Source organism: Galleria mellonella, unplaced genomic scaffold, assembly GCF_026898425.1.
Source record: "Galleria mellonella isolate WM207_F2 unplaced genomic scaffold, CSIRO_AGI_GalMel_v1 utg63, whole genome shotgun sequence".
Taxonomy (NCBI): domain Eukaryota; kingdom Metazoa; phylum Arthropoda; class Insecta; order Lepidoptera; family Pyralidae; genus Galleria; species Galleria mellonella.
This window is the reverse complement of record NW_026442130.1, coordinates 13,965,651-13,993,639: the sequence shown is the minus strand read 5'-3', so window position 1 is coordinate 13,993,639 and position 27,989 is coordinate 13,965,651. Positions and strand designations below refer to the sequence as shown.

General features: G+C 40.4%; 1 protein-coding gene across 2 annotated transcripts in view; it reads right to left on the bottom strand.

Annotated features, from left to right (window-relative positions):
- The window catches only part of LOC113515763 (alpha-1-macroglobulin-like), a 34,251-nt gene that overhangs the window by 5,085 nt on the left and 1,177 nt on the right, over positions 1–27,989 (bottom strand). The window contains exons 2-24 of one of the 2 annotated variants that reach the window (XM_052899939.1): positions 24,719–24,894; positions 23,961–24,033; positions 22,789–22,951; positions 18,018–18,188; positions 16,993–17,108; positions 15,808–16,006; positions 14,973–15,098; positions 14,030–14,233; positions 13,430–13,636; positions 12,483–12,782; positions 11,653–11,929; positions 10,041–10,213; positions 9,295–9,441; positions 8,392–8,499; positions 7,867–8,075; positions 7,002–7,084; positions 5,786–5,904; positions 5,246–5,384; positions 4,686–4,810; positions 3,774–3,896; positions 3,014–3,377; positions 2,192–2,349; positions 903–1,086 (exon numbers count right to left, since the gene is read on the bottom strand). In XM_052899939.1, the coding sequence (XP_052755899.1) occupies positions 903–1,086; positions 2,192–2,349; positions 3,014–3,377; positions 3,774–3,896; positions 4,686–4,810; positions 5,246–5,384; positions 5,786–5,904; positions 7,002–7,084; positions 7,867–8,075; positions 8,392–8,499; positions 9,295–9,441; positions 10,041–10,213; positions 11,653–11,929; positions 12,483–12,782; positions 13,430–13,636; positions 14,030–14,233; positions 14,973–15,098; positions 15,808–16,006; positions 16,993–17,108; positions 18,018–18,188; positions 22,789–22,951; positions 23,961–24,033; positions 24,719–24,894 (3,944 nt within the window). The remainder of the gene's footprint in view (positions 1–902; positions 1,087–2,191; positions 2,350–3,013; positions 3,378–3,773; positions 3,897–4,685; positions 4,811–5,245; positions 5,385–5,785; positions 5,905–7,001; positions 7,085–7,866; positions 8,076–8,391; positions 8,500–9,294; positions 9,442–10,040; positions 10,214–11,652; positions 11,930–12,482; positions 12,783–13,429; positions 13,637–14,029; positions 14,234–14,972; positions 15,099–15,807; positions 16,007–16,992; positions 17,109–18,017; positions 18,189–22,788; positions 22,952–23,960; positions 24,034–24,718; positions 24,895–27,989) is intronic. The other variant, XM_052899940.1, reaches the window with a different exon arrangement.

The following is a 27,989-nucleotide window of genomic DNA, read 5'->3' as shown; positions in this document are numbered from 1 at the left end:
TTGGTAATGGAGACTGATAATCCCATTGTTAGCAATATACCCAACCAGGTGGACCTTCTCGCGGTTCCCCCTGGAAACTATCATGGCTAATTCCTGATGAATTCATCATGATGGGCTAACTGGCCTGTTTTCATTCTCGTCTATCATCCTTCACTGGTGCTCCGCCAGTGAAGGATATCCCGTTAGCACAGGCGGGGTTACCATACCATTTTCACGCATCAAAAAAAAATGCCTCTCAGGTAGATTTATTAAATTAACCATTTTAAAAACTTAATTTTAAGTCTGCTACTAACAAAATAGATCTTGTTGTCTGGAATTAAATGAATTTAAATTAAAAAAGAACCTGAGCTTTGGAAGTGTATATATCTATCTAAAAGGGATTAGATGCCCTATTGCTAGTAATATATTCTAAATTTCACGCATTTCCTCCTGGAAACCGTCGTGGTTATCTTTTGGTAAATTCCTCACGTGAAGTTGACAGATCTGATTTCGTAATCACGTATCAACCTTCACTGGTGTTCCTCTAGCATATACCAAGAGCGCAGGTGGGTTAATATTCTTTTATTATCCATAAAAAAAAAACTGCACCTTTTTCCATAAGATCAGGATAAAAGGTCTAAGATGGGTGCTAAAGGATTATCAGCATCAGTAAACAATTGTATTTGATTGAACGGCTGATCCCCAGTGACAAACAGTAGCTAGGCGCCAGGACAGGTATGTATAATTGGTGCAGAAAGGGGAAAATTTGCAGGAATGCCTCAGTAAAAGGGTCGTAGTATATACCTGTCTAGTCCTTATAATTTGTCGTCAGGGGGACACCATCAAAAATTTGCCCAATGGCGTTAGTTACGTTATGGCCTTTCCTGGATATAATGATGAAAATGGTGACGATGATGGCTTACCTTTTACAACAATACTGAGTTGATCCGATGCCTCCAGTTTGATTAGGTCTGGCACCTTGATGTTCGGTCGGAGATGCACAGTTTTGGTAGTTGACCCAGTGTGGACGGTCACCGTCATGTTCGCGGGGGTCAGAGGTCGAACTGATGACCACTTGGTTAGTGCTTCTATCGCCACTAAAGTATCCTGTAACATGTATTAGTGAAGACGTTGATGAGCAAAACGAATTACTTTTAATTGGTTTGGCTAAGTTTTATGTTTTTGTCAGAACATTTAAAAAGTTTTGATCGACTGAGGCGCCCTCTTGTAAAAATTTAAATAGAAGCTAATCTGTATGGGGTACTCTACACCGCCGAATAGTTTAGTAGGTAGTCTGATGAAGGTTGTCGCCGTAGATCGACGTGTGTCGCGTCAGGAGCGACAGGTATATCGTTTTTTAAAAAACTTATTACAGTATAGCTAAGATAAATCTCGATTTTGCCTATCACTATGTTTGTTTTGGCATCATTCTAAGTCTTTAATAATAAATCTTTATTTCACTCATTGTTACAGTGAAGTCCCTGGCTCCCGAGGTAGGTTTGAAAAACCTGTGTTTCAAGAGTTAGTGCCCTCTAGACCATATGTTGTTGTATTACATTTTTAGTGAAACAAATATATAATATATAATATATATATATATATATATATATATATATATATATATATATATATATATATATATATATATATATATATATATATATATATATATATATATATATATATTGTTATAGTAAGTAGTTTAATAAATTATATGTATTTGATATTTTTGTGCATTACATGTTTTTGTATTTTATGTACGAAAATTATTAATTCACTCTTGCGCCACCTGCCCTTTTCTATCTGTTCCTTTAACTAAAGGTTGTCTGTAAGAGATTGCCCTAGCGATAAGACCACCTTTTGTACCTTTATGTGTATATTCACTTGTTATTGTATATTTTTATTTATGGTGCAATAAAGAGTTAAATAAATAATACAAAACTACTTAAATATAAAAATTACAAAGGAAGCCATAGTTTTAAACTACTATGCTAAATTGGATAGGTTTTTACAGTTTTCACAATTGTACTCCTGAAATTCGAACGTGAAAACTGGTGTATGTCTTGTCTAATCCTCTACCTCTAGATGGTGTATAAATACCATCTAGAAGTAGTGGATTTAATTGATGTTTATATTTCTGAAATCTTCACGTGTGAAGTAGTGGGTAAAAAGCTAGTTTTAAGATATTAGTGGTATTAATCAATGCACGTGCCTGTGTGGATATGAACCCGCCGGCAGCGTTTCGATGCGCGGACAGCCAGCGTATGGCGGCGCGCGCCTCCCGCGCACAGCCGGCGGGCCGGCCGCCAGCACACCGGGACAGCGCCAGCAGGGCGTACGCTGTTGCCTCCACAGACGTCGCCAGGCTGCCTGCGGAGTCGACAGGCTACTTCACTAAACCACATCGCTGGTTAGCTGATAAGTCCAATACCGTGGGGGGAAAGGGATTGTTAGTAATGGAGACTGAGAATCCCATTGCTAGCAATATATCCAACCAGGTCGACTTCCTCGCGGTTTTCCCTGGAAACTATCATGGTTAATTCCTGATGAATTCATCGTGATGGGCTAACTGGCCTGTTTTCATTCTCATCTATCACCCTTCACTGGTGCTCCGCCAGCGTATTCCGTTAGCGCAGGCGGGGTTACCATACCATTTTTACCCATAAAAAAAAGTCCAATACCGTTGGTATGCCATTTGAGAACTGTTAGTAGATGCTCCATGACCTTCCTTATCATTATAGTTATCAAATGATTATCATTTGGGGAAAGTTATAGAGTTGCCTGAGCTTTAAGGTCAGAAAGTAGATATATCAAATTATTTAAGTTATTTGCAAGTTATTTACAACTCTCAAAAGATGTCGTTCAGCAGTCAGTTTAGGTCTTGGACCTGAAAGTAACTAAAGACTGAAGTCTTTTTATAGTCATAAATTGTATCATGCTACCTGAAGGTAGAAACAGATTCAAAACTTTAAATTGAGAACTCTAATTCAAAATAACTGATGATTAGTTTATAAATTATCGTAAACCCACTTACTGGTCTCCCACCAGACGTAATCTCCACTTCTTTTCGCGATCTTCAACAGTTCCAGCAGTTCCCTCACCTCTTCATCGCTCTCCAGCCATCCCACCTCCGATTTCCTCTCCCACATTAAGTACGCTTCATTCGTTTTTCTCAGATCATCTTCGTACTTCCTCAGTCTCATAAAAGTGTATCCTAGTAGCGCTTGAGCATATATTCTTGTGGGTGTTTTGGTCTTTAGAGGAGGCAGTGCTCGTAAACACGAGAGAGTATTTTGGACGACTCGGTAAGATAGAGTCGTGGAACTCTCTATGAGGGAAGTGATGACATACGCCGTCAGTGCTACGTTGGCTACTTCCCCTTCTTCATTTAAACCGCCCTGTGAATGAAATGGATTATTGTGATGTGTTTTAAATGGATGATAATATAATGGTAACTCTGCCTGTGCTATCAGTATACACTGTCTGGGTACTAGGGAATGATGATAGGTGAAGAGGAAAGCAGCTCAGTTAGTTGATCATGATAAATTTCAGGAGAATTAACCACGATGGCTTCCAGGGGAAACCGCGTGGAGGTTAACTTGATAAAGAATATAGCTAGCAGTGGAGCTGTTAGAATTCATTACTAACAAACCCTTTCCCCTTTCCTAATAGACATAAGGAACGATTTTGAGTCATCGGTATCGACCGCACCAAGATAAAACACCAAGATGCACTTGTCATATGCTTCATAATCATATAGTCTGTCAGCCATAGAAATGAAAAGAAATACTTACTCTAAGCTCTTTATGGAACACTTGTCCCTCATTTCTGAAGCAGCCGTTCTCCATCTGTTGCCTCAGTAACCACTGCTCGGCTCTGTCTATAGCTGGAGGCGCTGGCAGATCTGGTGAAAGGATCTGACAGCAATATATATATTGAGAGAGAGAGAGAGATACAGAGAGAGAGAGAATGTGATTAATTTCGTTCTCTTTAACAGATTAAGTTCTGATAACTCTTTTCAATGTGCTAATTATTAATTAAAAAAAAGTTATATCACTGAGGTGGCAAACAAGCATACGGCCCATCTGATGGTAAGCAATTACCGTAGCCTATGAACGTCTGCAATACCAGGAGCATTACGTATGCGTTGCCGACCCTGAAGAAACCCCTTTACTCCTTTTTTGAAGAACTTATGTAGTTTCTTGGAAAATCATGAAATAACTCAATGGATGACTCACTAGATGAATTTTTTTTTATACAACTTCGAATGGCAAACAAGCTGACGGCCCATCTGATAGAAAGTGGTAACCGTCGCCTATAGACATGAGCGGTGCCATGGATATAACAGAGTATACTATTTCGCCCATGATACTTCCCATGCATTGCCATTTCTGAGGACTCAGATGTTATTCCTCTGTACCCTGTAAATTCACGCCATATCCCACCCTTCATACCGAAACACAGCCATGTAAACACAACTGCTTCACGGTAGAAACATGAATGGGACAGAGGTACCCAAGCAATCGACTTTTGTACAAAGTCTCCCTCTGGAAAGCAGTGTACACGATAGAAAACGATGACCATATTGATACTCGTATCTGATGGATGTTGCTTTTCCATTACGTCGACCGTCAGCTTGTTTGCCATCCTATTTACATGAAAACTATCAATAATAATGTAAATTAAATAAGGATTCTTAGGGTCACCTTATGAGCTCTTCGTAGGTATCTTATCGCAAAAGCAGTTAACCAAGTCGAAGGCACAGTGTCAGATCCGCCGAAAGCGCTAAAACCTCCCGATGGGTGAACGTATTGGAGCTGGCGAGTAAATCCTGGAAAGAAAGCTATACATACAATCATCTGATGATGATGTGATGATGTTGTTATATATTTTCATCTAATGTAGATAGATAGATACTCTTTATTGTTTCCTCCAAAAGATTACAATAGTAAACTTATTATAAATATAAATAATTACAAGAAATAATCACAATGAGAAAAGGGGCGACCTTATCGCTAAAAGCGATCTCTTCCAGGCAACTTTTGCATGGAGAGGAGTAATTATAAACAATTTTGTGGGTGGTACGATGAAAAATGTATGCACCCTAATTCGTGCAATAAATGATTTGAATTAAAAAAAAATTATAAGTTTTTAAAAGTTTGTAATAAGCTCTATGGGTTGTTTATTTTTTTTAATGTTGTATTACATTCACTAACTGACCGCTCGGCCATTGTTTAAAGTGTGTAATATATTTGGCGACATTTACCCCTGGCGACGTGCTCCCGCGCAGCGACGGCTGCAGGGCTGGTGGAGTCCAGCTGTTCCAGGGCGAGGAGATTGGTGGCGAGCCGCGCCATGTTCTGTTCACCGCAACCTCGCGGCAGCATCACTAGGGCGTCCGCATCCTTGAAAGTGGCAGATTTTTTTATATTTATATATATAAAATTAGATATTTTATTTTACCAGAGGGAGACTTTGTACAAAAGTCGATTGCTTGGGTACCTCTGTCCCATTCGTGTTTCAACCGTGAAGGATGTGTGTGTTTCGGTTTGAAGGGTGGGATATGGCGTGAATTTACTGAGTACAGAGGAATAACATCTGAGTCCTCACGAATGGCAACGCATGGGGGGTATCATGGGCGAAACAGTATATTCTGTTATATCCATGGTACTGCTCATGTCTATAGGCGACGGTTACCATTTTCCATCAGGTGGGCTGTTAGCTTGCTTGCCATTCTAAGTTGTATAAAAAAAAAGATTAACTTCAATGGAATTATATTTTGGTAAATCGACGGGAGATGACTTACAGCAAATAACGGTCCAGCAATGTCTCCAACCGCCCAAACCGTCAGCGCTTCTGTACCAGGCACCGCGTCCACTGCCGGCCAAGTCCACGTCACGTAGGAATTCCCGGATTCTAAGCGTCCTGTGAAAAGATATGATATTTACATTTTATATTGGGATAGCTTTCCTGTTAATTCTATGGAGAGAAGAATAAGCAAGCTAAAGTGGCAATGAGCTGGTCATATGGCTTGAAGAACTGGCAAATGATGGGGAAGAAAGGTTCTTGAATGGCGATCCCGTACGGGCAAACGTAGTGTAGGACAAATCCCCACTAGACTCACTACGATTTTCAGCGAGTCTCTTAACCTCTTGATGTAACTATGCCTTGTTGTCCCTCTTCCCCTACTTCCTTCTATCTTACCTTCTATTATAATGTTCATAAGTTCCTCGAGTCGTATCAAGTGTCCCAACATTTTTTCCCTTCTGTCCTCAACAGATCTTATAATTTGTCTCTTTTCCTTAACACTAAGCAGGACCTCTATATATATGGGTAAGTCCAACTTCGACCAAGAGGTCAACCGATGAATTCAACTCAGTGGCTCTGGACCGTTCTTTATGATAGTCTATGGGGGAGGCGTATGTCCAGCAGTGGACGGATAATGGCTGGGATGATGATGATGATGATACATAAGTATATTTATTGCATTTTTAGAAAAAAAATAGAATGATCAGCGCTCTTGTTCCTCATGCTATTGAACTGTTTTGTTTTCAATTGCTAAATAAAAATTATATTAATTTACTAATTAGATGCACGTATTCATAAAGACGTCAAAAGCCGCAAAATTCTATTTTAGCAATTGAACTCTTTTGTCTCTTTCTTTTATGCTACATCCCTAATTTGAAAGTGTGTGACAAAACAATTCGATTGCTAATATAGGTTTGTAGTGGGGGAAAGGGATTGTTAGTAATGGAGACTAAAAATCCCATTGCTAGCAATATACCTAACCGGGTCGACCTCCCCGTGGTTCCCCCTGGAAACTATCATGGTTAATTCCTGATGAATTCATCATGATGGGCTAACTGGCCTTTTTTCATTCTCATCTATCACCCTTCACTGGTGCTCCGCCAGCGTATACTGTTAGCGCAGGCGGGATTACCATACCATTTTCATCCACCAAAAAAAAAAAAAAGGTTTGTAGTAGGTTATAGTTTTTATGAATAAGGGAGTAAATTTATTACCTTCAGTGCAAAGTAATGCAGATTGATGGTCCTGCACCGGCACGCCCTCTGGATCTACAGTGATTTGAATGATTACTTCATCGCTGAAATTAGAATGTTTTATAGATTAATAATTTGGGTATATTTGGATACCCTCTTACCGGTGTTATGCCAGTGTAATCCAATACCAGTCGTAGATGGCATACACTATGTAGATACAAAAATTAAAGGATATATAAAAAAAGTCCAAATTTTTGGATGATTTTCAACGAGCTGTAACTTCGAGGAAAATGACGGTACAGCAAAAAGAAAAAAAAGCAAATTGTAGCTCCAATTGTCTAGATTTTAGACACGACCGTGAAATTTTTTTATCATATTTGAGTCTGGAGTAATTCGAAGGAAACTACCAAAAAATCAGTTGCTATTTATGTCAATTCATAGCAGGTTAGTGTAAATGTTATACGGCAGTAAAATTCTACTAAATTCAGATACAACCTGCTCGCATACTTTCTCCATAAACGGTGTCGAATATACAATTCAGTAATGTAAAATTTGTCATTGACAAATAATTTACATATCCAACATTTTCTTTACACTAATCTGCTATGAATTGGAAAAAATACCAACGAAATATACATCATATTTCGTCCTCTTTTTACTTATTATATTTGCATAAGAAGAAAGGAGGCAACCATATGATTTACAGTTTTTATCATTCCTTCCATGTAATTCCTTGTTCTTAGATCTACCCTAATGGAAGACTGGCGTGACAGATACGTATGTATGTATGAAGTTTTTATACTCGTGGCATAGTCGAAGCATGCGTCTGTAGCTGCAGCTGTATGCGTGTGCGCGTGCGTGCGCGTGCGTGCGTGCGCGTGCGTACCTGATAGCGTCCCGTGCGGGCGTGGTGAGCGTGCAGTTGTGGCCGCGCTGTGCGCGCGCGCGCAGTGCGAGGCGCGCGGCGGGCGCGGCGGGCAGGCGCGCGCGCACGCGCAGCGCACGCGCGGCGGCCGCACGTGCGCCCACGCACGCCGTGTCCACGTACCGCGTGGGGCCCTCGAGGTGCGGGTCCGTCACCGCCTGCACTTGTACCTGCGAACGCCACCACACCTACACTACTCGATTGCCTTCCTCGACTACCCATTGAGAGGATTCATACATCACATGCTAATAATATATGTTACTTCTTGTAAAATAAACTATGAAATGCAAAAACAATTTTTCAAGTCAGATATAAACGCGTGTAAGTAAACAAACTCTCCTGATTTATTATATTACTCGTAGTACAAAAAAATATTTCAGGTTATAGTATATATATATATATATATATATATATATATATATATATATATATATATATATATATATATATATATATATGTGTGTTTAAAAAAGTATTAATACTTACACTAAGAGGCTCGTAAAGATAGTTAAAAAGTCTGTATCGAATGACTGCTTCATCGCCGCGCCGAAGACGCTTGGGTGCATCAGCGTGGATGAAAAACTCACGGAATACCTTGAAAAGTAATTGAAAAATAATATAATGTATGGCTTCATTCGGTCTGAAGGGCGATTAAAGAAGTTAGAGGGCACAAAGGCATACCATATTAGCCTTTAATTGTCCTACTGAACGTAGCCCTCCCTCCTAGACAACCATAATAATGGTTCTGAGCCACCTACATCCACCGATTCCCTGTAATGCATTTGAGGTTGTCGTAACTAGTCTAAGAATACAAGGGAGTTCCCCGCAAGTTTCAAACATATAAGTTCGAGACTTGTTGGGAATTCCCGTGTATATTTCAAATAAGTCTCCATTATTAAAGTCGCGTTTCTAGACTCTGGTTTATTTATATTCTGAATGTGGGAGAAATATTCACTAGTTCAATTTATAGTTTGTAAGCCAGAATTCGAGAGTCACCCTGAGTTTGGGTGACCCGGGGCACTGCCCCGTCCAGCCTTTTGGTAGCTGCGCTACTGGTCTTAAACTACTTGCATCTACTGATTACTTGCAATGTATTTGGTACTATCTCTCCATCTAGCGAGTGGAACGTCCTACACTGCTTTTTCCTTTACAGACTCGTCATTCGAGAAGCTTTTTTTACTCATCTGCTGTAGTTTATATCAATAACTTGGATACCAATGGTAAGGTCTATGGTGTTATGCCTTCGTACCTAAGAACTTTACCGCCATATCCTACCCGTCAAAGCAAACACAGTCTTGCAAGATGCTTCACGGCGGAAACACAGGTGGAATAGAGGTGTCCATGCAGATGCCTTTTGTACAAAGTTTCCCTCTGGTAAAATAAAGTTACCTGCAATGTGGCCGGTGAGGATACTGCCACCCCAGTTTTCGTGACGCATATGGCGGTGGCCTCGAACCGGCTGATGGAGTCTGGCGCGCGAGCGTTTGTAATGATTGAACCGTTCATACCAACGTCCACCAGCCGCCACAGCCAGCTCTGTTAGCAAACCGGATTTTTTAATAGTTAAAAATGGAACAGTAACCTCGCAGGTAGTTTACCGTGCAGGGTACAATTGATGATAATGGAATGGTAACCCCACCTGGGCTAACAGTATACACTGGTGGGGCACCAGTGAGAGATGATAGATGAGAATGAAAAAACAGGTCAGTTAGCCCATCGTGATGAATACACCTGGAATTCGCCACAATGGTTTCCAGGGGAAACCACGTGGAGGTTGACCTGATAGGATATATTACTAGAAATGAGACTGATAGTCCGCATTACTAACAATCCCCCCCCCCCCCCCCCCGTGAGGGATGATAGGTGTATCAGGTCAGTTGTCCCATAATGGTGCAACTAGGAAAAAATCTAACACGATGGTTTCTAGTGGGACGCCGTGGAGATCGTTACTTCCTATTGCTAACAATTCCTTCTCCCTGCGAGGTACCAGTATAGGACAAACGGTTACCACTTTCCACCAGGTGGGCCGTCAGCTTGTTTGCCATTCTAAGTTGTATATATAAAAAAAAAAACAAATAGTCCACAAGATGGAAAGTGCCACCCGTTGATAAGTTAACTGAATTATCAATACTTACCTCCGAGAAGTCGCTCCTCGGTACCGTAGCGTCTTCATCAACGAGAGGAGCTGGTGCGGGGACACAGCGGCTGCTAGGAAGTGCATCGCCACCGAGCAATCTCACTCCGGCCGCCGCGAGCCACGATGCTGTTAGTTCCAAACGATTTGTGGGGAGTTCTGGCATATCTGAAGCTGAGTAAAAAGTTACAGTTTTGGATAAATGTTTTATTCTTTAAAGCCGAATGCTGGTCTTGGTACCTATTTACTTGGAAGTTGGACTGGTCAAACATTCATCATCATCATCATCATATTCATCTCTTCTTTTTTTTAATTTTTTTATGATGTTGTCATTGTGAGGTGCGATAATTTATTCAGAGTTTGTTCTTTTCAGTTTTGGTTGTAATGTTTTATGTATTTGTAATGTTTTATGTATTTGTTATTAGAGTTAGAGATTTTATTTTTATTTTTATTTTACTTTAAAAGGGAAACATACAATATCTAAAACATATAAAATAGTATACATAACCATAACATAAATCAGTAAAGTAAGATGTAAGAGTGTTGAGTCTCCCATCCGAGAAATAGGTATTGGTGACCCGTACGCATGCTAAAGGTAAAGGAGTTAAGAGGCCGCCTGAAAATCAGCGCTATATAGGTACATCTCGCTGGAGATGTACATATATAGCAACAGCTGAGGCGGCTCCTATTACCAGCAACATTAATTGTTTTTTCTTCTTTTTGTTGTTTAAATTTTTTATTTTCTTAATACTGGTAATAAAGGTTATCTATCTATCTATTTATCTATATTAGCCGTAAAATGTCCATTGCTGAATATAGGAATATAGGACAGATTTAGCGTTATGTAGAAGCTCTGTTTCTTCTTGCTCCGATTTAGGAGTACGTAGACACTTCGAGACTGTTGACTGAGGACTGGAATGGAACTGTACTGGACTTTGGTACATAACACATATTGTTTCTTGCCTAAATTATTAAGAATACACGGTAAATAAAAGGTAAAATATGATTTTTTTTATTTATTTGCTTTCCTTTGCCCTGGGAGTCGTAAGAGGTGATTAAAGGGAACTTAGGCGAAGGATGGGCAGCAGCGTTCCTCTTAAAACGTCTTCAAAGCCTAACTGCGGTTGCCAATTCGCCTGCCAACCGTGGCAACTAGTGGGAAACTTCCCCTTTTTTTTAATGGGTGATAAAGGAATGGTAACCCCACCCGCGCTATATGTATACACCAGCGGGGTACCAGTGAAAGATAATAGGTGAGGATGAAAAAGGTCAGTTAGCCCATCGTGACGAATTCAACAAGAATTGTTCACGATGGTTTCCAGGGGAAACCACGTGGAGGTCGACCTAATAGGCATATTGCTGGCAATGGAGCTGGCAAACTCCATTGCCAACAATTCCTTCCCCCCCCCCCCCCGGCAAACTCCCCTTATGGAAGAGATCTATGTTCAGAAGTGGATAGTTAACGATTGGTATATAACCATGGTGGTTTCCATGGAGGATCGCGTGAGGGTTAATTTGAGGATTAACCTCTTCATCACCAACGACTCTTTCCACTCTGTATGCTCAGTCAAGTAGAACAAAGATGTGCATAAAAAATAACATGTGAAACTTACATAGAAAACATTGCCTGGATGCATCATATTCCGTGAGGTTGGTACGGTAGTGCATAAGCTTTCGTAGAGCAGCGATTAGAGCGGTGGCGGGAGCGGGAGTATTTGTCGAGGAGCCTCTGGGTAATCCGCTACCCGCTCCGCTACCTGTCCCGCTGCCCGCTCCGCTCGCAGCTGTGTCAAGCGCTGACAGTGCGCATAAGGCGCGGGGCTCAGCGTGTACTAATAGCCGAGCCAATCCACCCGGCGCCGTCTGTCGCGATAACCACGTGAGCTCCACCTAAACGTAGTTTCTAATAAATATGAGTATATAACGTCGTATTGCCGTATGGTCCCGGCATAGAATAGGCCACCTCCTGTTTCCCGTTTATGATATATTTATAAAGCCTGACTCATACTGAACGGAGCGCGGAGTTAATTTACAAATTTTCTAAATATAAAAGTGGGGGGAGGGGGAAAGGGATTATTAGTAATGGAGACTAAGAATGCCATTGCTAGCAATATACCCAACCAGGTCGACCTCCTCGCGGTTCCCCCTGGAAACTACCATGGTTAATTCCTGATGAATTCATCATGATGGGCTAACTGGCCTGTTTTCATTCTCATCTATCACCCTTCACTGGTGCTCCGCCAGCGTATCCCGTTATCCATTTACACCCATAAAAAAATAAAAACATAAAAGTGAGTATGTTTGTTACTTCTCGGCGTCTTAACTGCTCAAGCTATATAAGTAATAATTGAAATATGGTGAATGACACGGACTACTTTTGTTCCGCTTAATTAATGCATTACGATTGAAGGCGCTTGTAAAAACTGAATTTCTCACCACGTACCTTATTACCGAAGCATTCCTCCATTTCAAACTGTTTGCTGGCACTAATCAATTCGTTGTTGTAATAAAAATACGCGATCAAATGACTGTCCGGGCACACTTGGTGCGTCAGTTTTATTGGCAGCATAACTCTCAATAGATGGCGGTCGAGTAGCGAGTCGGACGCGTTCGTGAGCTGGACCACGTTGGCGGTGTAGCAGTAGCTGTCCCGGGATGTTATTTGGAAGTGGTCACCCGAGTTGGGGAGCGCACACTGCGTGGTCGCGCCCCAGCGATGGATGATACCGCCGCGAGTGATGAGCTGTATCATATAATAGTTATTTTTTTGCAACTGGACTCTTTATACAAACGTCATTTGCTTAGATATTTCTGTCCCATTCGTGTATCAACTGTGAAGCAATTGTTTGCATAGTTGTGTTTCGGTTTGAAGGGTAGGATATGGTAGTGAATTTACAGGGTACAGAGGGATGACACCTGAGTCCTCAAGAATGGCAAAACATGGGGGGTATCATGAGCGAAACAGTATACTTTGTTATATAATTTCTTTGTGACGGCCCACCTGATGGAAAGTGGTAATCGTCGCCTATAGACATGAGCAGTAGCATGGACATAACAGAGTATACTGTTTCGCCCATGATACCCCCCATGCATTGCCATTCCTGAGGACTCAGGTGTTATTCCTCTGTACCCTGTAAATTCACGCCATATCCCACCTTTCAAACCGAAACATAGCCATGCAAACACAACTGCTTTACGGTTGAAACACGAATGGAACAGAGGTACCTAAACAAACGACTTTTGTACAAAGTCTCCCTCTGGTAGACTTGGTATTCCGATAGCAAAGTGTAAGTGACTCTCAATATTTAGGGAAACGGTATTGAAATAAAAAAAATATTATATATATATATATATATATATATATATATATATATGATACAGCAAACTCACAACGAAGTGCACGGTGACCGGTCGCGTAGTATTGCGCAGTGTGATGTACAGCGGCACGGACATCCGGTCGGCTGCGGGCGACGCGCTCGGTGTGTGCTGGGTGAGCGTCGCCCGCAGCGGGCCGAGCGCCGCGTGCACCGTACCGGCTCGGTGCGCCGGCATCTCCAGCGGCGGTGCTGATACCGCGCTGTCGTTGTGTAGGCAAGCCTGGGTATTATTAGATTGATTGATAAAGTCTGTTTCAATACTAACAATAAATAGAATAGAATGGAACAAAATAAAATAAAATGAGGCAGAATGGAATAGAATCGGTTTCATAATTAGTACAACATACAGGGGGGAGAAAGGGATTATTAGTAATGAGGTCTAATAGCTTTATTACTAGCAATATACCCTCTCAGGTCGATCTCCACGCGGTTCACCCTGGAAACCATCATGGTTAATTCTTGTCGAATTCATCACGGTGGGCCAACTGACCTGCATTCATTCTCACCGGTCATCTTCCACTGGTGCCCCGCCGGTGTATACCAATAGCACGGGCGGGGTTACCATTCCATTTTCACCTACGAGTATTAAAAAAAAAATACAATATACACTTACTCGAAATTGATACAAAGTGCTTCCACCATTATCCAATGTGAACATAACCCGGGCAATGCCTTTCTCATCGGTGACGGCCTCGCTGCACGTCTCTGTTGTGTTACTAGATCCAACTTGATGTAACATTACTGCATTGATAGGCGAGCGGCACACCCGAACACGTTCATTCGCACCCGGCTTCTCGTCCCAGCGGGTTGCTTTTATCTTTTAAAATAATTTATAGATTAATTATATGGTACATATATAAAATAAGACTCAATGTTTCTTACATCCCTCGTTACCCTCATCAAAAAAACATTCAGTCTTGGCCAATACATAGGATTACACCAACTTATTGCTAGAAGAAAGTGGTAACCGACGCCTATAGACATGAGCAGTACTATGCATATAACAGAGTACAAAATTTCGCACATGATACCGCCCATGCGTTGCCATTCCTGAGGACTCAGATGTTATTCCTCTGCACTCTGTAAATTCACTGCCATATCCCACCCTTCAAACCGAAACACAGCCATGCAAACACAACTGCTTCACGGTAGAAACGATATGGCGTATCATGTGCGAAACAGTATACTCTGTTTGTCCATGGTACTGCTCATGTGTATAGGCGACGGTTACCACTTTCCATCAGGTGGGCCGTCAGCTTGTTTGCCATTCTAAGTTGTATAAAAAAAAATTACGTATTTCTATATCTTCATATCAGTCTTTAACTGTCCACTGCTGAACATAAGCCTCCCCTTGGGGGGTTTTGCTAGAAGTTACCACGCTTGACAGGCGGATTGGCCTCCGCAGTTAGGCTTTGGTGATGTTTTAAGATGGACGCTGTTGCCTATTCCTTGACTATTAAGATTCTTTAGTTCTTTAGACGACACCCACGGGAATGGAAGAGGGGGCCTGTTCTATACCGGGACCACACGGCAATATATAAAATATTTTTGTGTACCTTCAATTTATACGGGAGGCCAGGTGAAATAACAGCACGGTGTTTAGTGAGGAACTCCAAGGAGATAGCCTTGTCCACCACCTGGGAGACAACTGTCGTATTCTGCCAGATGCCAGTGCCTGACTCCTGGAAGTAGCAGTCCATTTGTTTTAATGGATGATAATGAAATGGTAACCAGTGGGGCGCCAGTAAGGGATGATTGGTGGATGAAAAGGCAGGTTAATTAGCCCATCGTGACAAATTCAACGATAATTTAGTCACGATGGTTTCCATAAGGAACCGCGTAGAGGTCGACCTGATAGGGAATATTTACAGCAATGGGGGCTAACCTCCCCGTTACTAACAATCCCTTCCCCCCAGTAACAGTCCATTTGGGTTATTTTTAAACAACTTCAAGCATCCGCACATAGAAGGGATGAGATTTTTATGGCATTTTATTGGAACCTGAATTCTCACAGATCGTATGCTGTCATTCCTGAGGAATATGCTGTTATGACTCCGTATCCTTTTAATTTCATCACATTTTAGCATATTCTGTAACGTCCATGATGAAGGTGGGGGGAAGGGATTGTTAGTAATACGGACTACCTGTCGTATTGTTAGCAATATACCCTGTCAGGTCGACCTCCACGTGGTTCCTCCTGGAAACCATCGTGAATTCTTGGTGTATTCATCACTACGAGCTACCTGACTTGCCTTTTCATCTTACCTATCATCTCTCACTAGTTGGCAGCTAGCGTATACAGTTGGTGCAGGTAGGCATCCATTAAAAGAAGTCCATGATGCTCTAGGATCTATCCTATAAACGAAGGTTAAGTATTATAAAAAATAATACCTGAAAAGAGAAATCAGCAACAACGACATCTGGTGGATTGGTGTCGTTGAGCCCGATCCGCTTGGAGGCGGCCGCGTGGCGGTGGCAGGCCCGTGGGGCGCGCAGACGTTCAGCTGTCCTAATACCTAAGCCGCTTGTACCGCCGGCACCTCGGATTCTGATTACCAGCATACCTTCCACTGCTTCTGTCCACGGATATCTGTTGGTTTAAGGGTTTTTATTAACTCTGAGACGCATGTCATTTTTTTTACCATAATCTTAGATAGTGTCTCCATGCTTAGAAGTAAACGGGTCAACATTTTCGTATAATTTTGTGTGACAAATAGTTAAGGGTGATTCCTTTATAACTTATATATTTATTTTATCTTATAATTTCTGCATCTTTTTAATGCGTAAACAGTCATTTTATTTATTAAATAATATGTCAAGATACATTGTATGCGTAAGCATAAGGAACACTATTAAAAAAAACGAGTCACCTAATTTGACAATTAGCTGACAAAAAGTTGACCCGTTTTTGAGACTTGATGCTTTTTCTATAAGATCTAGACCTCAGTATTTGTACAAGAATTGTCTATCTAATATTATAAATGTGACGGTGAGTTTGTTTATTGCCTTTTGGCGCTTTAACAGCTTATCCAATCGTAACAAAATGTAGTGTATTGTTTTAATGGATGATAACGTAAACCAGTTTGTGTTGACGGTATACGCTGACAGGACATCAATGAGAGATGAGAATGAAAAGGCAGGTCAGTTAGCCCATCGTGATAAATACATCTGGAATGCATCATGATAGTTTTCAGGGGGCTCACGTGGAGGCCGACCTAGTGGCGTAGCTAGGTGACCAAAGGTCCTGGCGCAAAAAAATAAACCAGCCTAAAAACACAGGGAAGTTCCCCGCAAGTTACGAACAAAGATGTTCGAGACTTGTTGGGAATTCCCCAGTATTTTTAAATTATTAAAGTCGCGTTCCTGGAATCTGGAATATAAATAATTATATTCCAAATGTGAGAGAAATTTTCTCTACTACAAATTGTATTAAATTATAGTTTGTAAGCCAGAGTACGAGGGGCCTCCTGAGTTTGGGGGCCTCGGAGCATTGCCCCATCTAGTTCTCCGATAGCTACGCCATTGGCATGGCGGATAACCTGATAGGGTATATGCATTAACAAAACATATACTGACCTAACGCAAACGGTCCAAACCAGTCTCTCGCTGGTTCTTAAAACTTTAGAAGCATGACGGACGCTCATTTGGAAGGGAGGCAGTTGATAGTTGCCCACTAGGAACACCGCTGAGCCCTGGAAAAAAGAAACATGGGATCTGTCTTACAAAATGCTGATGAGTAGTGATGGAAATGGTTTACTTACTCTGTGCTTAGACATCTCTGTTTCACTTTTATTTTTACCGACAAACTGTAGTTTGACCATGGCTGTGTTTTTGTATGGAGGGTGGGATATTTATGGCAATTAAGTTCAGGGTAAATAGGCGTAACACCATAGTACACAGAATCGGCAACGCGTCAGGCTTCACACTATATTCATGCCTGATGCTTTCCATCAGATAAGCCATCAGCTTGTTTGCTGTTCCAAGTTACATAAGAAATCGCTTATAGCGTGAAGCAGTTGTGTTTTCATGGCCGGGTTTCGGCTTGAAGGTTGGGATATGGCGTGAATTTATAGGGTACAGAGGAATAACACCTGAGTCCTCAGGAATGGCAACGCATAGGGGGTATCATGGGCGAAATAGTATACTCTGTTATGTCCATGATACTGCTCATGTCTATAGGCGACCGTTACTACTTTCCATCTAGCGGGTCGTCAGTTTGTTTGCCATTATAAGTGGCATAAAAAATGCTTGTTACAAATACAGCTATGCTATTCTTGATCTCTATACTATAAATTCCTTACCTACATTTTCTTCTAATAGTTGAGTATGGAATGGTAACCTCACCTGCACTATCAGTATAAGTTTGCGGAGTACCAGCAAGGAATGATAGTTGAGAGGAAAGCAGGTTACTTGGTCCATCGTGACAAAGTCTACAACTAACCACGATGCTTTTTAAGGTAAACCGGTTGCAAGTCGACTTGATAGGGTATATTGCTAGCATATTGGGACTGTTAGATCCCATTACTAACAATCTCTACCTCCCCTCCTTACGACTACTGTCTATGACCAGATCTCTAAATTCTTCATCTACGATAACAAACCTGGGAGCCGTCAGCCAGTCTAACCCTGACGGTCCACTTGCCAGTGGGCGCCTGCTCGTCGATGTTGTGTTGCACCTGCGCGATACCCATCCGGCTGGGCACGCGCGACCATTGCGCTGCGCGGGCGCCGTCCCACGCGCCACGTGGTCCTTCGAGCCAGATCTCGTCGATCTAAAACGAAAATACGTTTGTTAACAGTTGTTAAACAATTTTTTTTTTTTACAACACAGGGGGCAAACGAGCATGCGGCTCACCTGATGGTAAGTGACTACCGCCGCCCATGATCACCCACAACACCAGCGGCATAGCAGGTGTGCTGCTGGCCTTTTAAAAAGGAATATACTCTTTTCTTGAAGGTTATGTTGTCGTATCGGTTCGGAAATACTGCTGCTGGAAGTTGATTCCAAAGAATGGTTGTGCGTGGAAGAAAGTGCAAAGTTTTTGGTGGCCAGTTTAAAAGTATATCCTTTCGGATAAAAAAAAGTTTTCAAATTGGTTTTGTAAACGACGGGCTTCATATAGGTAATAAATATGAAAAAGAACAAATTAGTATCTCTTCCTTTTTTGAAGTCGGTTAAAAACATACGTTTCCACGTCCAAAATCTATGAAACATATATGTATGTATATGAAAGTATATTTAAAACATATATATTTTGTTGTACGTTACATTACTTATTATACGAATTTGGTCATCATATATCAGAATACACCCACGCGTGGGAATCAGGGTTGCCAGATGCTATTTTAGATTTTTACTCAAATATTCGAATTACTGACGATCAGCGCCTAACTGTTAACTAATTAACCCATTGAAACTGCGTAGAGATGTTGCATCTTTATGCATTTTTTATCAAGTTTTGGCAACGAATGGGGGGTATCATGAGCGAAACAGTATGTCCAAGGTACTGCTCATGTCTATAGGCAACGGTTACCACTTTCCATTAGGTGGGCCCTCAGTTTGTTTGCCATTCTAAGTCGTATAAAAAAACAAGTATATTATGGGGAGTGTTTGGAGGAATTGTTCGGATTGATACCTGCTGCTGTATTTCACCACTTTATAACCCGCCACAATCTAAAATTCTATCCCAACTATCTGGATGAGTGGTGGTACTCCACCATGCACTTGTCAAGGCACTTCCTTCCACGCACAATTACTTTTTGGAATAATACTGCTAGTATTTCCGAAACGATATTTATTTATTTATTTATTATATATGACATCGTAACTTTTAAGAAAAGAGTATATTTTTTAAAAGTGCTCATGGGTGGCGCTAGTCACAATCAGGTGAGCCGCGTGCTCACTTTTTGCCCCCTCTGTTATAAAAACGATTTAATTTTTTTTTTCCAAGTTGATACATATTTCTTTATTTCAAACTTATGTCGATTTTCACTATGTTTTGTCATGATAACTACATAGTAGTGGGCAATTATGTCTTCCCTATGCTCTCTTATACAGATGGTTAATATCTGATAACTATATATTGAGTTTTTCTGGATAATGTAGATCACCCATTGCGATATCGCCTACACCAGTAGGATAATAATAATAATAAATATTTATTTGCGTAAAACATGGTATACAGTGATGTTACAATTATATTTAAGAGTGCACATGTCTTGCTAAAGTCATATAGCGTGCAAATTAAGTTTCCTATTATCAATCATTGTTAGATATAAAAAAAATTTTGTTAATACCAAATGTCTATTTATTTATTTATTTAAGGCGAACAAACAGCTAAAATAATACATAATTATATACTTAAATAGTAATTTGGCAGCCACTAGAATTTGCACAAAATAAAATACAAGTAAACGAAACACAAAATTAGACAATACTAAATTAAACAAAATTAAACAAACAAATACTATTTAAAACTACAGCAACATTGTCAATAATAATGCTTAGAAGTTAATAACACATTTTATCGTTTCAAAAACGAAAGGAAATGAAATGTTTTATGTCATTAAAAATTCTGTTCCTTTAGCCAGTTGTATAATCTATTTCCAAATAAAGTGACATTCAAATCTTTAAACTCATTTGGAATTTTAATATATATATGAACGCACATAGTAAGGCAGTTTCTTTTATATTTGTCTGATCTTGGTATTTATATTAATTACGAGCTGGTTCTATTTTTTCAATGTATATATTGAATAAACGATTTTTAATATATCTTTTATTTTTTTTTTAAATGGGTTAGACTGGAACTCCGCCCGCTCTATCGGTATACGCTGACGAGGCACCAGTGAGAGGTGATAGGTGACGATGAAACTAGGTCAGTTAGGCCATTGCGACGGAACCGACACGAATTAATCACGATGATTTCCAGGGGGAACTGCGTGGAGGTCGACCTGATAGAGTATATTGCTAGAAATGGGGCTTAATGTCCCCGTTACTAACAATCCCTCTCCCCCCAAATATATATATCTCTTATTGGGCTAATATATACAATACATGTATAATTGCTAGATAATACCCACCGTTATGTCTTACTTTCTGTTTTGCTACATTAAATGGTATATTTAAGTCCGTTTCACTTTTCTCTGACAATTTAATTTCTCCAATATTAATATATCGCGAACATAATTTTTTAACCAAAAATTGGGGGAAAAATACCCTATCTGGCAACACAGATGGGAATCACCTTTACATTCATTACCCGGATATCGGCTGAGGTGAACAAATATTTGCTTATGTGAACACGTTATGCACGTCATGTCATCTCCGTATGTGGGTCAGTGTTACGCTAAATGCATGTCATTATAGTTGTTTATTATAAGGTTTACCGCTTACAATTATAATAAATTGTAAGCGGTTTATTTTTTAATTCTTGTTCGTATGCGGTTTTTTTTTTGATGGATGAAAATGGTATGGCAACCCCGCCTGCGCTAATGGGATACGCTGGCGGAGCACCAGTGAAGGGTGACAGATGCGAATGAAAACAGGCCAGTTAGCCCATCATGATGAATTCATCAGGAATTAACCATGATAGTTTCCAGGGGGAACCGCGAGGAGGTCGACCTGATTGGGTATATTGCTAGCAATGGCATTCTTAGTCTCCATTACTAACAATCCCTTTCTCCCTGTCCGTATGCGGTTATAATACCATCATCGCACTTTTTTATTACGCTGTGTGATCCCGGCATAGAATTTTTTTTAATGGGTGATAATGGTATGGTTACCCCAATCTGCGCTATCGGTATACACTGGCGGGGCACCAGTGATAGATGACTGATGGGGATGAAAGCAGGTCAGTTAGGGCATCCTGACGAATTCAACTGGAATTGGCCACGATGGTTTCCAGGAGGAACCACGTGGAGGTCGACTTGGCAGGGTATATTGCTCCCATTACTAACAATCCCTTCCCCCCCTCTCCTCGCATAGAATTAACTGTATCTTCGTTTTTCGAGAGGCGACTAAAGAAACTTAGTGGACGAAGGATGGGCAGCAGAGTTTCATTTCAATTCGGTTGTATTTTTTAACGTTTATATTTTATACTAGCTGATGCCCGCGACATTGTCCGTGTGGTATTTGTTATTCCCGTTTAGTTAGTTTCGATGTACCTACCTACTTATTTATTATGTCTGAGAATACTGGATCAAAATTGAAATGATCCAAAAAAAATGTCCGCGACAGTTTGGCGCTGATGAAGTCGCGGGCAACAGCTAGTTTTATACACAATTGGGACTTAATGCGATGGAAAAAGCTTTACAGGTAAATAGTACCTACATACCTGCTCCTTTATTGCCGACGTTTCGACGTGGATTGCACCACGTCGTGGTCACCACAGGACCAGGTATTGTACTATTTATCTGCTAAGGTTTTTCATACCGTTAAGTTCTGATTGCATATTTAAAAAGATTTAAAAAACCGATTTGGATAATTCTTTTTTTCTTTAAAAATATATACTTACAGATTAGTCTTATAGAAATTTTACCAAAATCGGTTCAGTGGTTTAGCTTTGAATCAAACTAACAGGTTTCTTCACAGTTGTATTTGGTTTTCTTGCGGAACTCAATCTTGTATTGTATTTTTTTAAGGGGGATTTTTTTTATACAACTTAGAATGGCAAACAAGCTGACGGCCCACCGGATGGAAAGTGGTAACCGTCGACTATAGACATGAGCAGCACCATGGACATAACAGAGTAAACTGTTTCGTCCTTGATACCCCCCATGCGTTGCATTCCTGAGGACTCAGGTGTTATTCATCCGTACCTAGTAAATTCACGCCACATCCCACCCTTCAAACCGAAACACAGCCATGCAACTGCTTCACGGTAGAAACACAAATGGGACAGAGGTACCCAAGCAATCGACTTTTGTACAAAGTCTCCCTCTGGTAGAATGATAGAAGGGTAATAATGAAATAGTAAACCCCACCCGCGCTATCGGTATACACCGGCGGGGCACCAGTGAGGGATGATAGGTGAGGATGAAGCAGGTCAATTAGCACATCGTGATGAATTCAATAAGAATTGTTTACGATGGCTTCCTGGGGAAACCACGTGGAGGTCGACCTGATGCCTTATCGTCGACCTGTATATTGCTAGCAATGGGGCTGTCAAACTCCATTGCTAACAATCCCTTTTCCCCCCTCTTGTATTGTAAAATCTTTATTGTACATAATTCATACTGAACACATTAAAAGATTTAATACACAATGGCGGACTTATCCCATAAAGGGATCTCTTACAGTCAACCTTTGAGAAGCTGAAAGAAAACTGTAGAATTTATAAGGGTAATAACCGTACAGTTTGTTTTTCTTACCAGTCCCGGCGCTGCCGCGAGGTTAGCTTTCAAAGCGAAGACTCTGATCCGCAGAATCTCCCCCGGCCTGTACCGTGCCCGGTCAGTGTGAACCAGCACTATCTTGCCACCAGCTATACGAACTGTCATCTGTCTCTCCCATGTACATTTTGCTTCTGGATATCTGTAGAAAGAGTACCAGTGTCTCCTCACTCAAATGACAATCTTTTATATCCACACGGCCGAATTCGAGTAAACAAGTCAGTGAGACCACGTGTTCTTACAATTTCATTACTTTTTATTTAGGTATCATGATAATAAATAATTAAAAAATCAATTAAAATATTAATTAGTCTTTTATTAACATTACAAGAATAATTGATTACTAAATTCGGTATAATAACAATTTTAATACTTTATTATATTGAAAGTAGTTACTTTGATTTTTATTAATAAATGTAGGTACACATTTTGACGCAAGATGTTTAAGAAAATTAATATAATTTAAAATAAATATCTAACACGTGCAATGAACCTAGAGTGTCCGTTTATGACCAGATTTAATATATACATATATAAATAATGCATAAACAATATACTTGATTAATGAACTAAATATATAATTAATTTATCACATTATTATGGTAAATGTTGAAAGCAGACGCTGCCAGGCGACCAAACCAAGTTTTTGTTTATTTAACAAATACCGTTTTGTTATGTTGTCATCTTAGATTATATAGATAGAGCATCGAACCTCAAAAACGGGTCAACTTTTTGTCAGCTAATTGTCAAATTAGCCGACTCGTTTTTTATCAGTGTTCTATAGAACACATATATTTACGCATAAAATGTATCTTGACGTATTATTTAATAAATAAATAATTTTATTAAAGTGTTTACGCATTAAAAAGATGCAGAAATTATAAGACAAATTAAATATACTCGTAGAAGTTATAAAGGAATCACTCATAACAATTTATCACGCAAAATTGTGTGAAAATGTTGACCCATTTTTCTCGAAGCATTTCTATGGAGACACTGTGTCTATATAATCTAAGGTTGCCATATAGGGATTTGGCGTGAAGATACATACATAAAAAGATGATTATATTATAGGTATAGAAATAAATTACTTCCCCATATTGCGTGATAGCAACTTATTAAAGTATATAATGGCTAATTGATTTCCTTACCTCACGTTCAATATCATGTCGGCCTTTGTGTTCGGTTTCTGTGGCACGGATATTTCGAGACATCCGCCGTCACCTGGAATTATGAAATGATTTTTATTCTTTCTTGCACATTGATATCTTAAGGGCATTCATAACGAAGGATGACATCTTTTTGTCAATTTTCAAAAACAATTGAAAGTTTTCTTAAATATTTCTGATTAATTATTATATTGACGTATTATACACACATATGTGTATTATAATTATTATTATATGTGTGCGTGCGTGCGTGCGTGCGTGCGTGTGTGCGTGCGTGCGTGCGTGCGTGCGTGTGTGCGTGCGTGCGTGCGTGCATGTGTGCGTGCGTGCGTGCTTGCGTGCGTGCGTGCGTGCGTGCGCGCGCGTGTGTGTGTGTGTGTGTGTGCGCGCGTTCGCGCGTGTGTGTGTGTTCTGCGTGCGCGTGTGCGTGTGTGTGTGTGTGTGTGTGTGTGCGTACGTGCGTGTGTGCGTGCGTGTGTGTATGTGTGTGTTTGTGTAGGTTCCGTCCTACAATAGGCTACCCCTTCTTTCGACTAAGGCAGTTTATGGTGCAGGGTTGAGCAGTACTGTCCTTTTTGAAACGTCACCAAAAGTCAAACTGCGGTTACCAATCTGTCTGCCAAGCGTGACAACTAGCAAAAGCCCTTTTATGGGGGAGGCTATGTTCAGCAGTGAACACTTATCCCTTCCCCCCCTTTATACCTACTAATATATAATTGGAATAGTCGTTCCAGTCGTACCTGGTGGCAGGTCTCTCGACGCCGTCACCGACTTGTTGTCATCAGTACGCAGCGTGAGCAGTACGTGAACAGGCCCCTGAGGGTAGAACCTGGAGATGCAGGCTCTATTGCTGCCGCCAGCTGTGAGCACCCCAGGCGCCAGGAACAGGTGGTTGCGGTCCGTGCAAGGGTTGCTGCTGAAAGGAAATAGTAATTACTGACCGTGCAAATTTATGTGAATCTAACATGCTACCAGAGGGAGACTTTGTACAAAAGTCGATTGCTTGAGTACATCTGTCCCATTCGTGTTTCAACCGTGAAGTAGTTGTGTTTGCATGGCTGTGTTTCGGTTTGAAGGGTGGGATATGGCGTGAATTTACTGGGTACAGAGGAATAACACCTGAGTCCTCAGGAATGGTAACGCATGGTGGTATCATGGGCGAAACAGTATACTCTGTTATGTCCATGGTACTGCTCATGTCTATAGGCGACGGTTACCACTTTCCATCAGGTGGGACGTCAGCTTGTTTGCCATTCTAAGTTGTATAAAAAAAATGTTAGGGGGAAAGGGATTGTTAGTAATGCGAACTACCCGTCTCATTGCTAGCTATATACACTATCAGGTCGACCTCCACGTGGTTCCTCCTGAAACCATTGTACTGTATTCCAGATATATTCATCACGATGGGCTAACTGACCTGCTTTTTATTGTTCAATAAAGTTTAAATAAATAAATAAGATCGAGGTAGGAAACTAGGAAGTGTGACGTCATCATAAATCCAAGATGGCGGATGGAAACCGTGTGCCCAATAGCTATAGTGTAGTTTACACATATATAAAAAAAAACATAAAAAACCGTAAAAAATTGTTAATCACGAGAACTGAGCACACTCATCATTGTTTTTGTTTTTTTTTACGTCTTGTGAACAAAGGCGTGTTGTATCATCGTGTGAGTCGGTCGTGAACCGATATGGACAGACGGACGCAGGGGTGTCTTTGTTGTGTTTTATTACAGTACATATGTTTAATTGTTTTGTTTTATTATTTATTTATTTATTAAATAAAATCACATAAATTATATTGAACTCATTAATTGCGATTTGGACTCGCGCATTAAAAATCCCTGTGTGGTCCCGGCATAGAATAAGCTACCAATTTCTTTTCCGTGGGCGTCGTAATAGGCGACTAAGGAAGGGTAAAGGATGGGCAGCAGCGTCTCTCTTAAAACATCTCCAAAGCCTAACTATGGTTGCCAATCCATCTGCCAAACGTGGCAACTACTGGCAAAACCGCCCTAGGGGAAGGCTTACATAAACCTGAACATTCAGCAGTGGACATTTAAAAGCTGATATGATGGTGGTTTTGATGATTAAAAAATATTTAAGTAAAGACGTTAAAACCAAAATTTTTAAGATTTCACGAAACATAAAGAAAAAACGACTATAATTGTGGCAAAACAAGTTATTTTTATTTTCAAACTAAACTACTGAATAGAGGGAGACTCTGTACAAAAGTTTGCTTGGGTACCTCCGTCCCATTCGTGTTTCTACCGTAAAGCAGTTGTGTTTGCATGGCTGTGTTTCGGTTTGAAGGGTGGGATATGGCGTGAATTTACTGGGTACAAAGGAATAACACCTGAGTCCTCAAGAATGGCAACGCATGGGGGGTATTATGGGCGAAAGAGTATACTCTGTTATGTCCATGGTACTGCTCATGTCTATAGGCGACGGTTACCACTTTCCATCAGGTGGGCCGTCAGCTTGTTTGCCATTCTGAGTTGTATGAAAAAAAACTTATTTTTATAAAGAATTCTATGAGATATAGTAGAGTATATAAGATAAAATCTCATTTATGTTTCTGCCGTGCAGCAATTGTTTTTGCATGGCTGTGTTTCAGGTTGATGGGCGTATACATTAGAATATGGCAATGAAATTACAAGATACAGAGGCATAACACCTTAGTCCTCAGGAATGGCAATGCATAAGAGGGTATCATGGGCCACACAGTATGTTATGTCTTTGTTATGTGCATGGTACTGCTCATGTCTACAGGTGACGGCTTCCACTTTACATCAGGTGCGTTGTCAGCTTGTTTCCCATTCTAAGTTGCGTATAAAAATGATGTGCAGATACGCGCGAAACACACAATTAACCTTTCTGTAGTCGAGTAAAACAGATGCAACATGATACTGTCAATTTTTATTAGCGAATTAATTCCAAGGAAATATATCCAATTTCGGACAGAAATAGCCGAGTGCTCGGCAAACTGTATTGTGATCTCCTTCGTTTCCCTTGATTTGTTTACAATATGACAAAGTGAATGGTATTTTGCGATTTGTTTATCCATTTTCAAAGTGTTTTTTTTGGTGTTTCCGGTTTGGGGGTATTTTTATACTCTGTTATGTCCATGGCGCTGTTCATGTCTATAGGCGATGGAAAACGTTAATCATAGAATTCGTTGCAAACCGTAATATATATATATATATATATACACTTATGGTCAATTCATAGCAGTGTATAGAAAATGTTATACGGCTGTATAACCCTACCAAATTCAGATACAACCTGCTTGCATACTTACTGCATAAACTGTCTTAAATAAATAATCTAGTAATGTAAAATTTGTTATTGACAAATAATTGACATATCAAACATTTTCTATACACTAGCCTACTATGACTTGAGAAAAATAGCAACTGATCGTGTATCTTTCTTCTTTTTTTTACTAATTATATCTGCATAAGAAGAAAGGAGGCAACCGTATGATTTACAATTTTTATTTTATCATTCCTTCTATGTAATCCGTTGTTGTTAGGTAAAAGTTATAAATGAAATTAAAGGGATCGCTGTGCATTTTTAAACGGCATGCATTACAGACAGATACTAGTTTATAATCTAGGTTGACAGGTACCTATTAGGGTCCGCTTTCTCCACGCCAATTTATATAGAGAATAACACCTATAACACAGCCGTGATTATAAGTAGGCACCTTACAATGTGACAGTCTGGGGGGAAAGGGATTGTTAGCAATGGAGTTTGACAGGCCCATTGCTAGCAATATGCCCTATTAGGTCGACCTCCACGTGGTTCCCCCTGGAAACCATCGAGAACAATTCTTGTTGAATTCGTCACGATGGGCCAACTGACCTGCTTCATACTCACGTATCATCCTTCACTTGTGTCCCGCCAGCGTATCCCGATAGCGCAGGCGGGGTTACCATTCCATTATCACACATTAAAAAAAATTACAGTCTCGAAGGACTAAGGGGGGGGGGAGATATTTTTTTAATGGA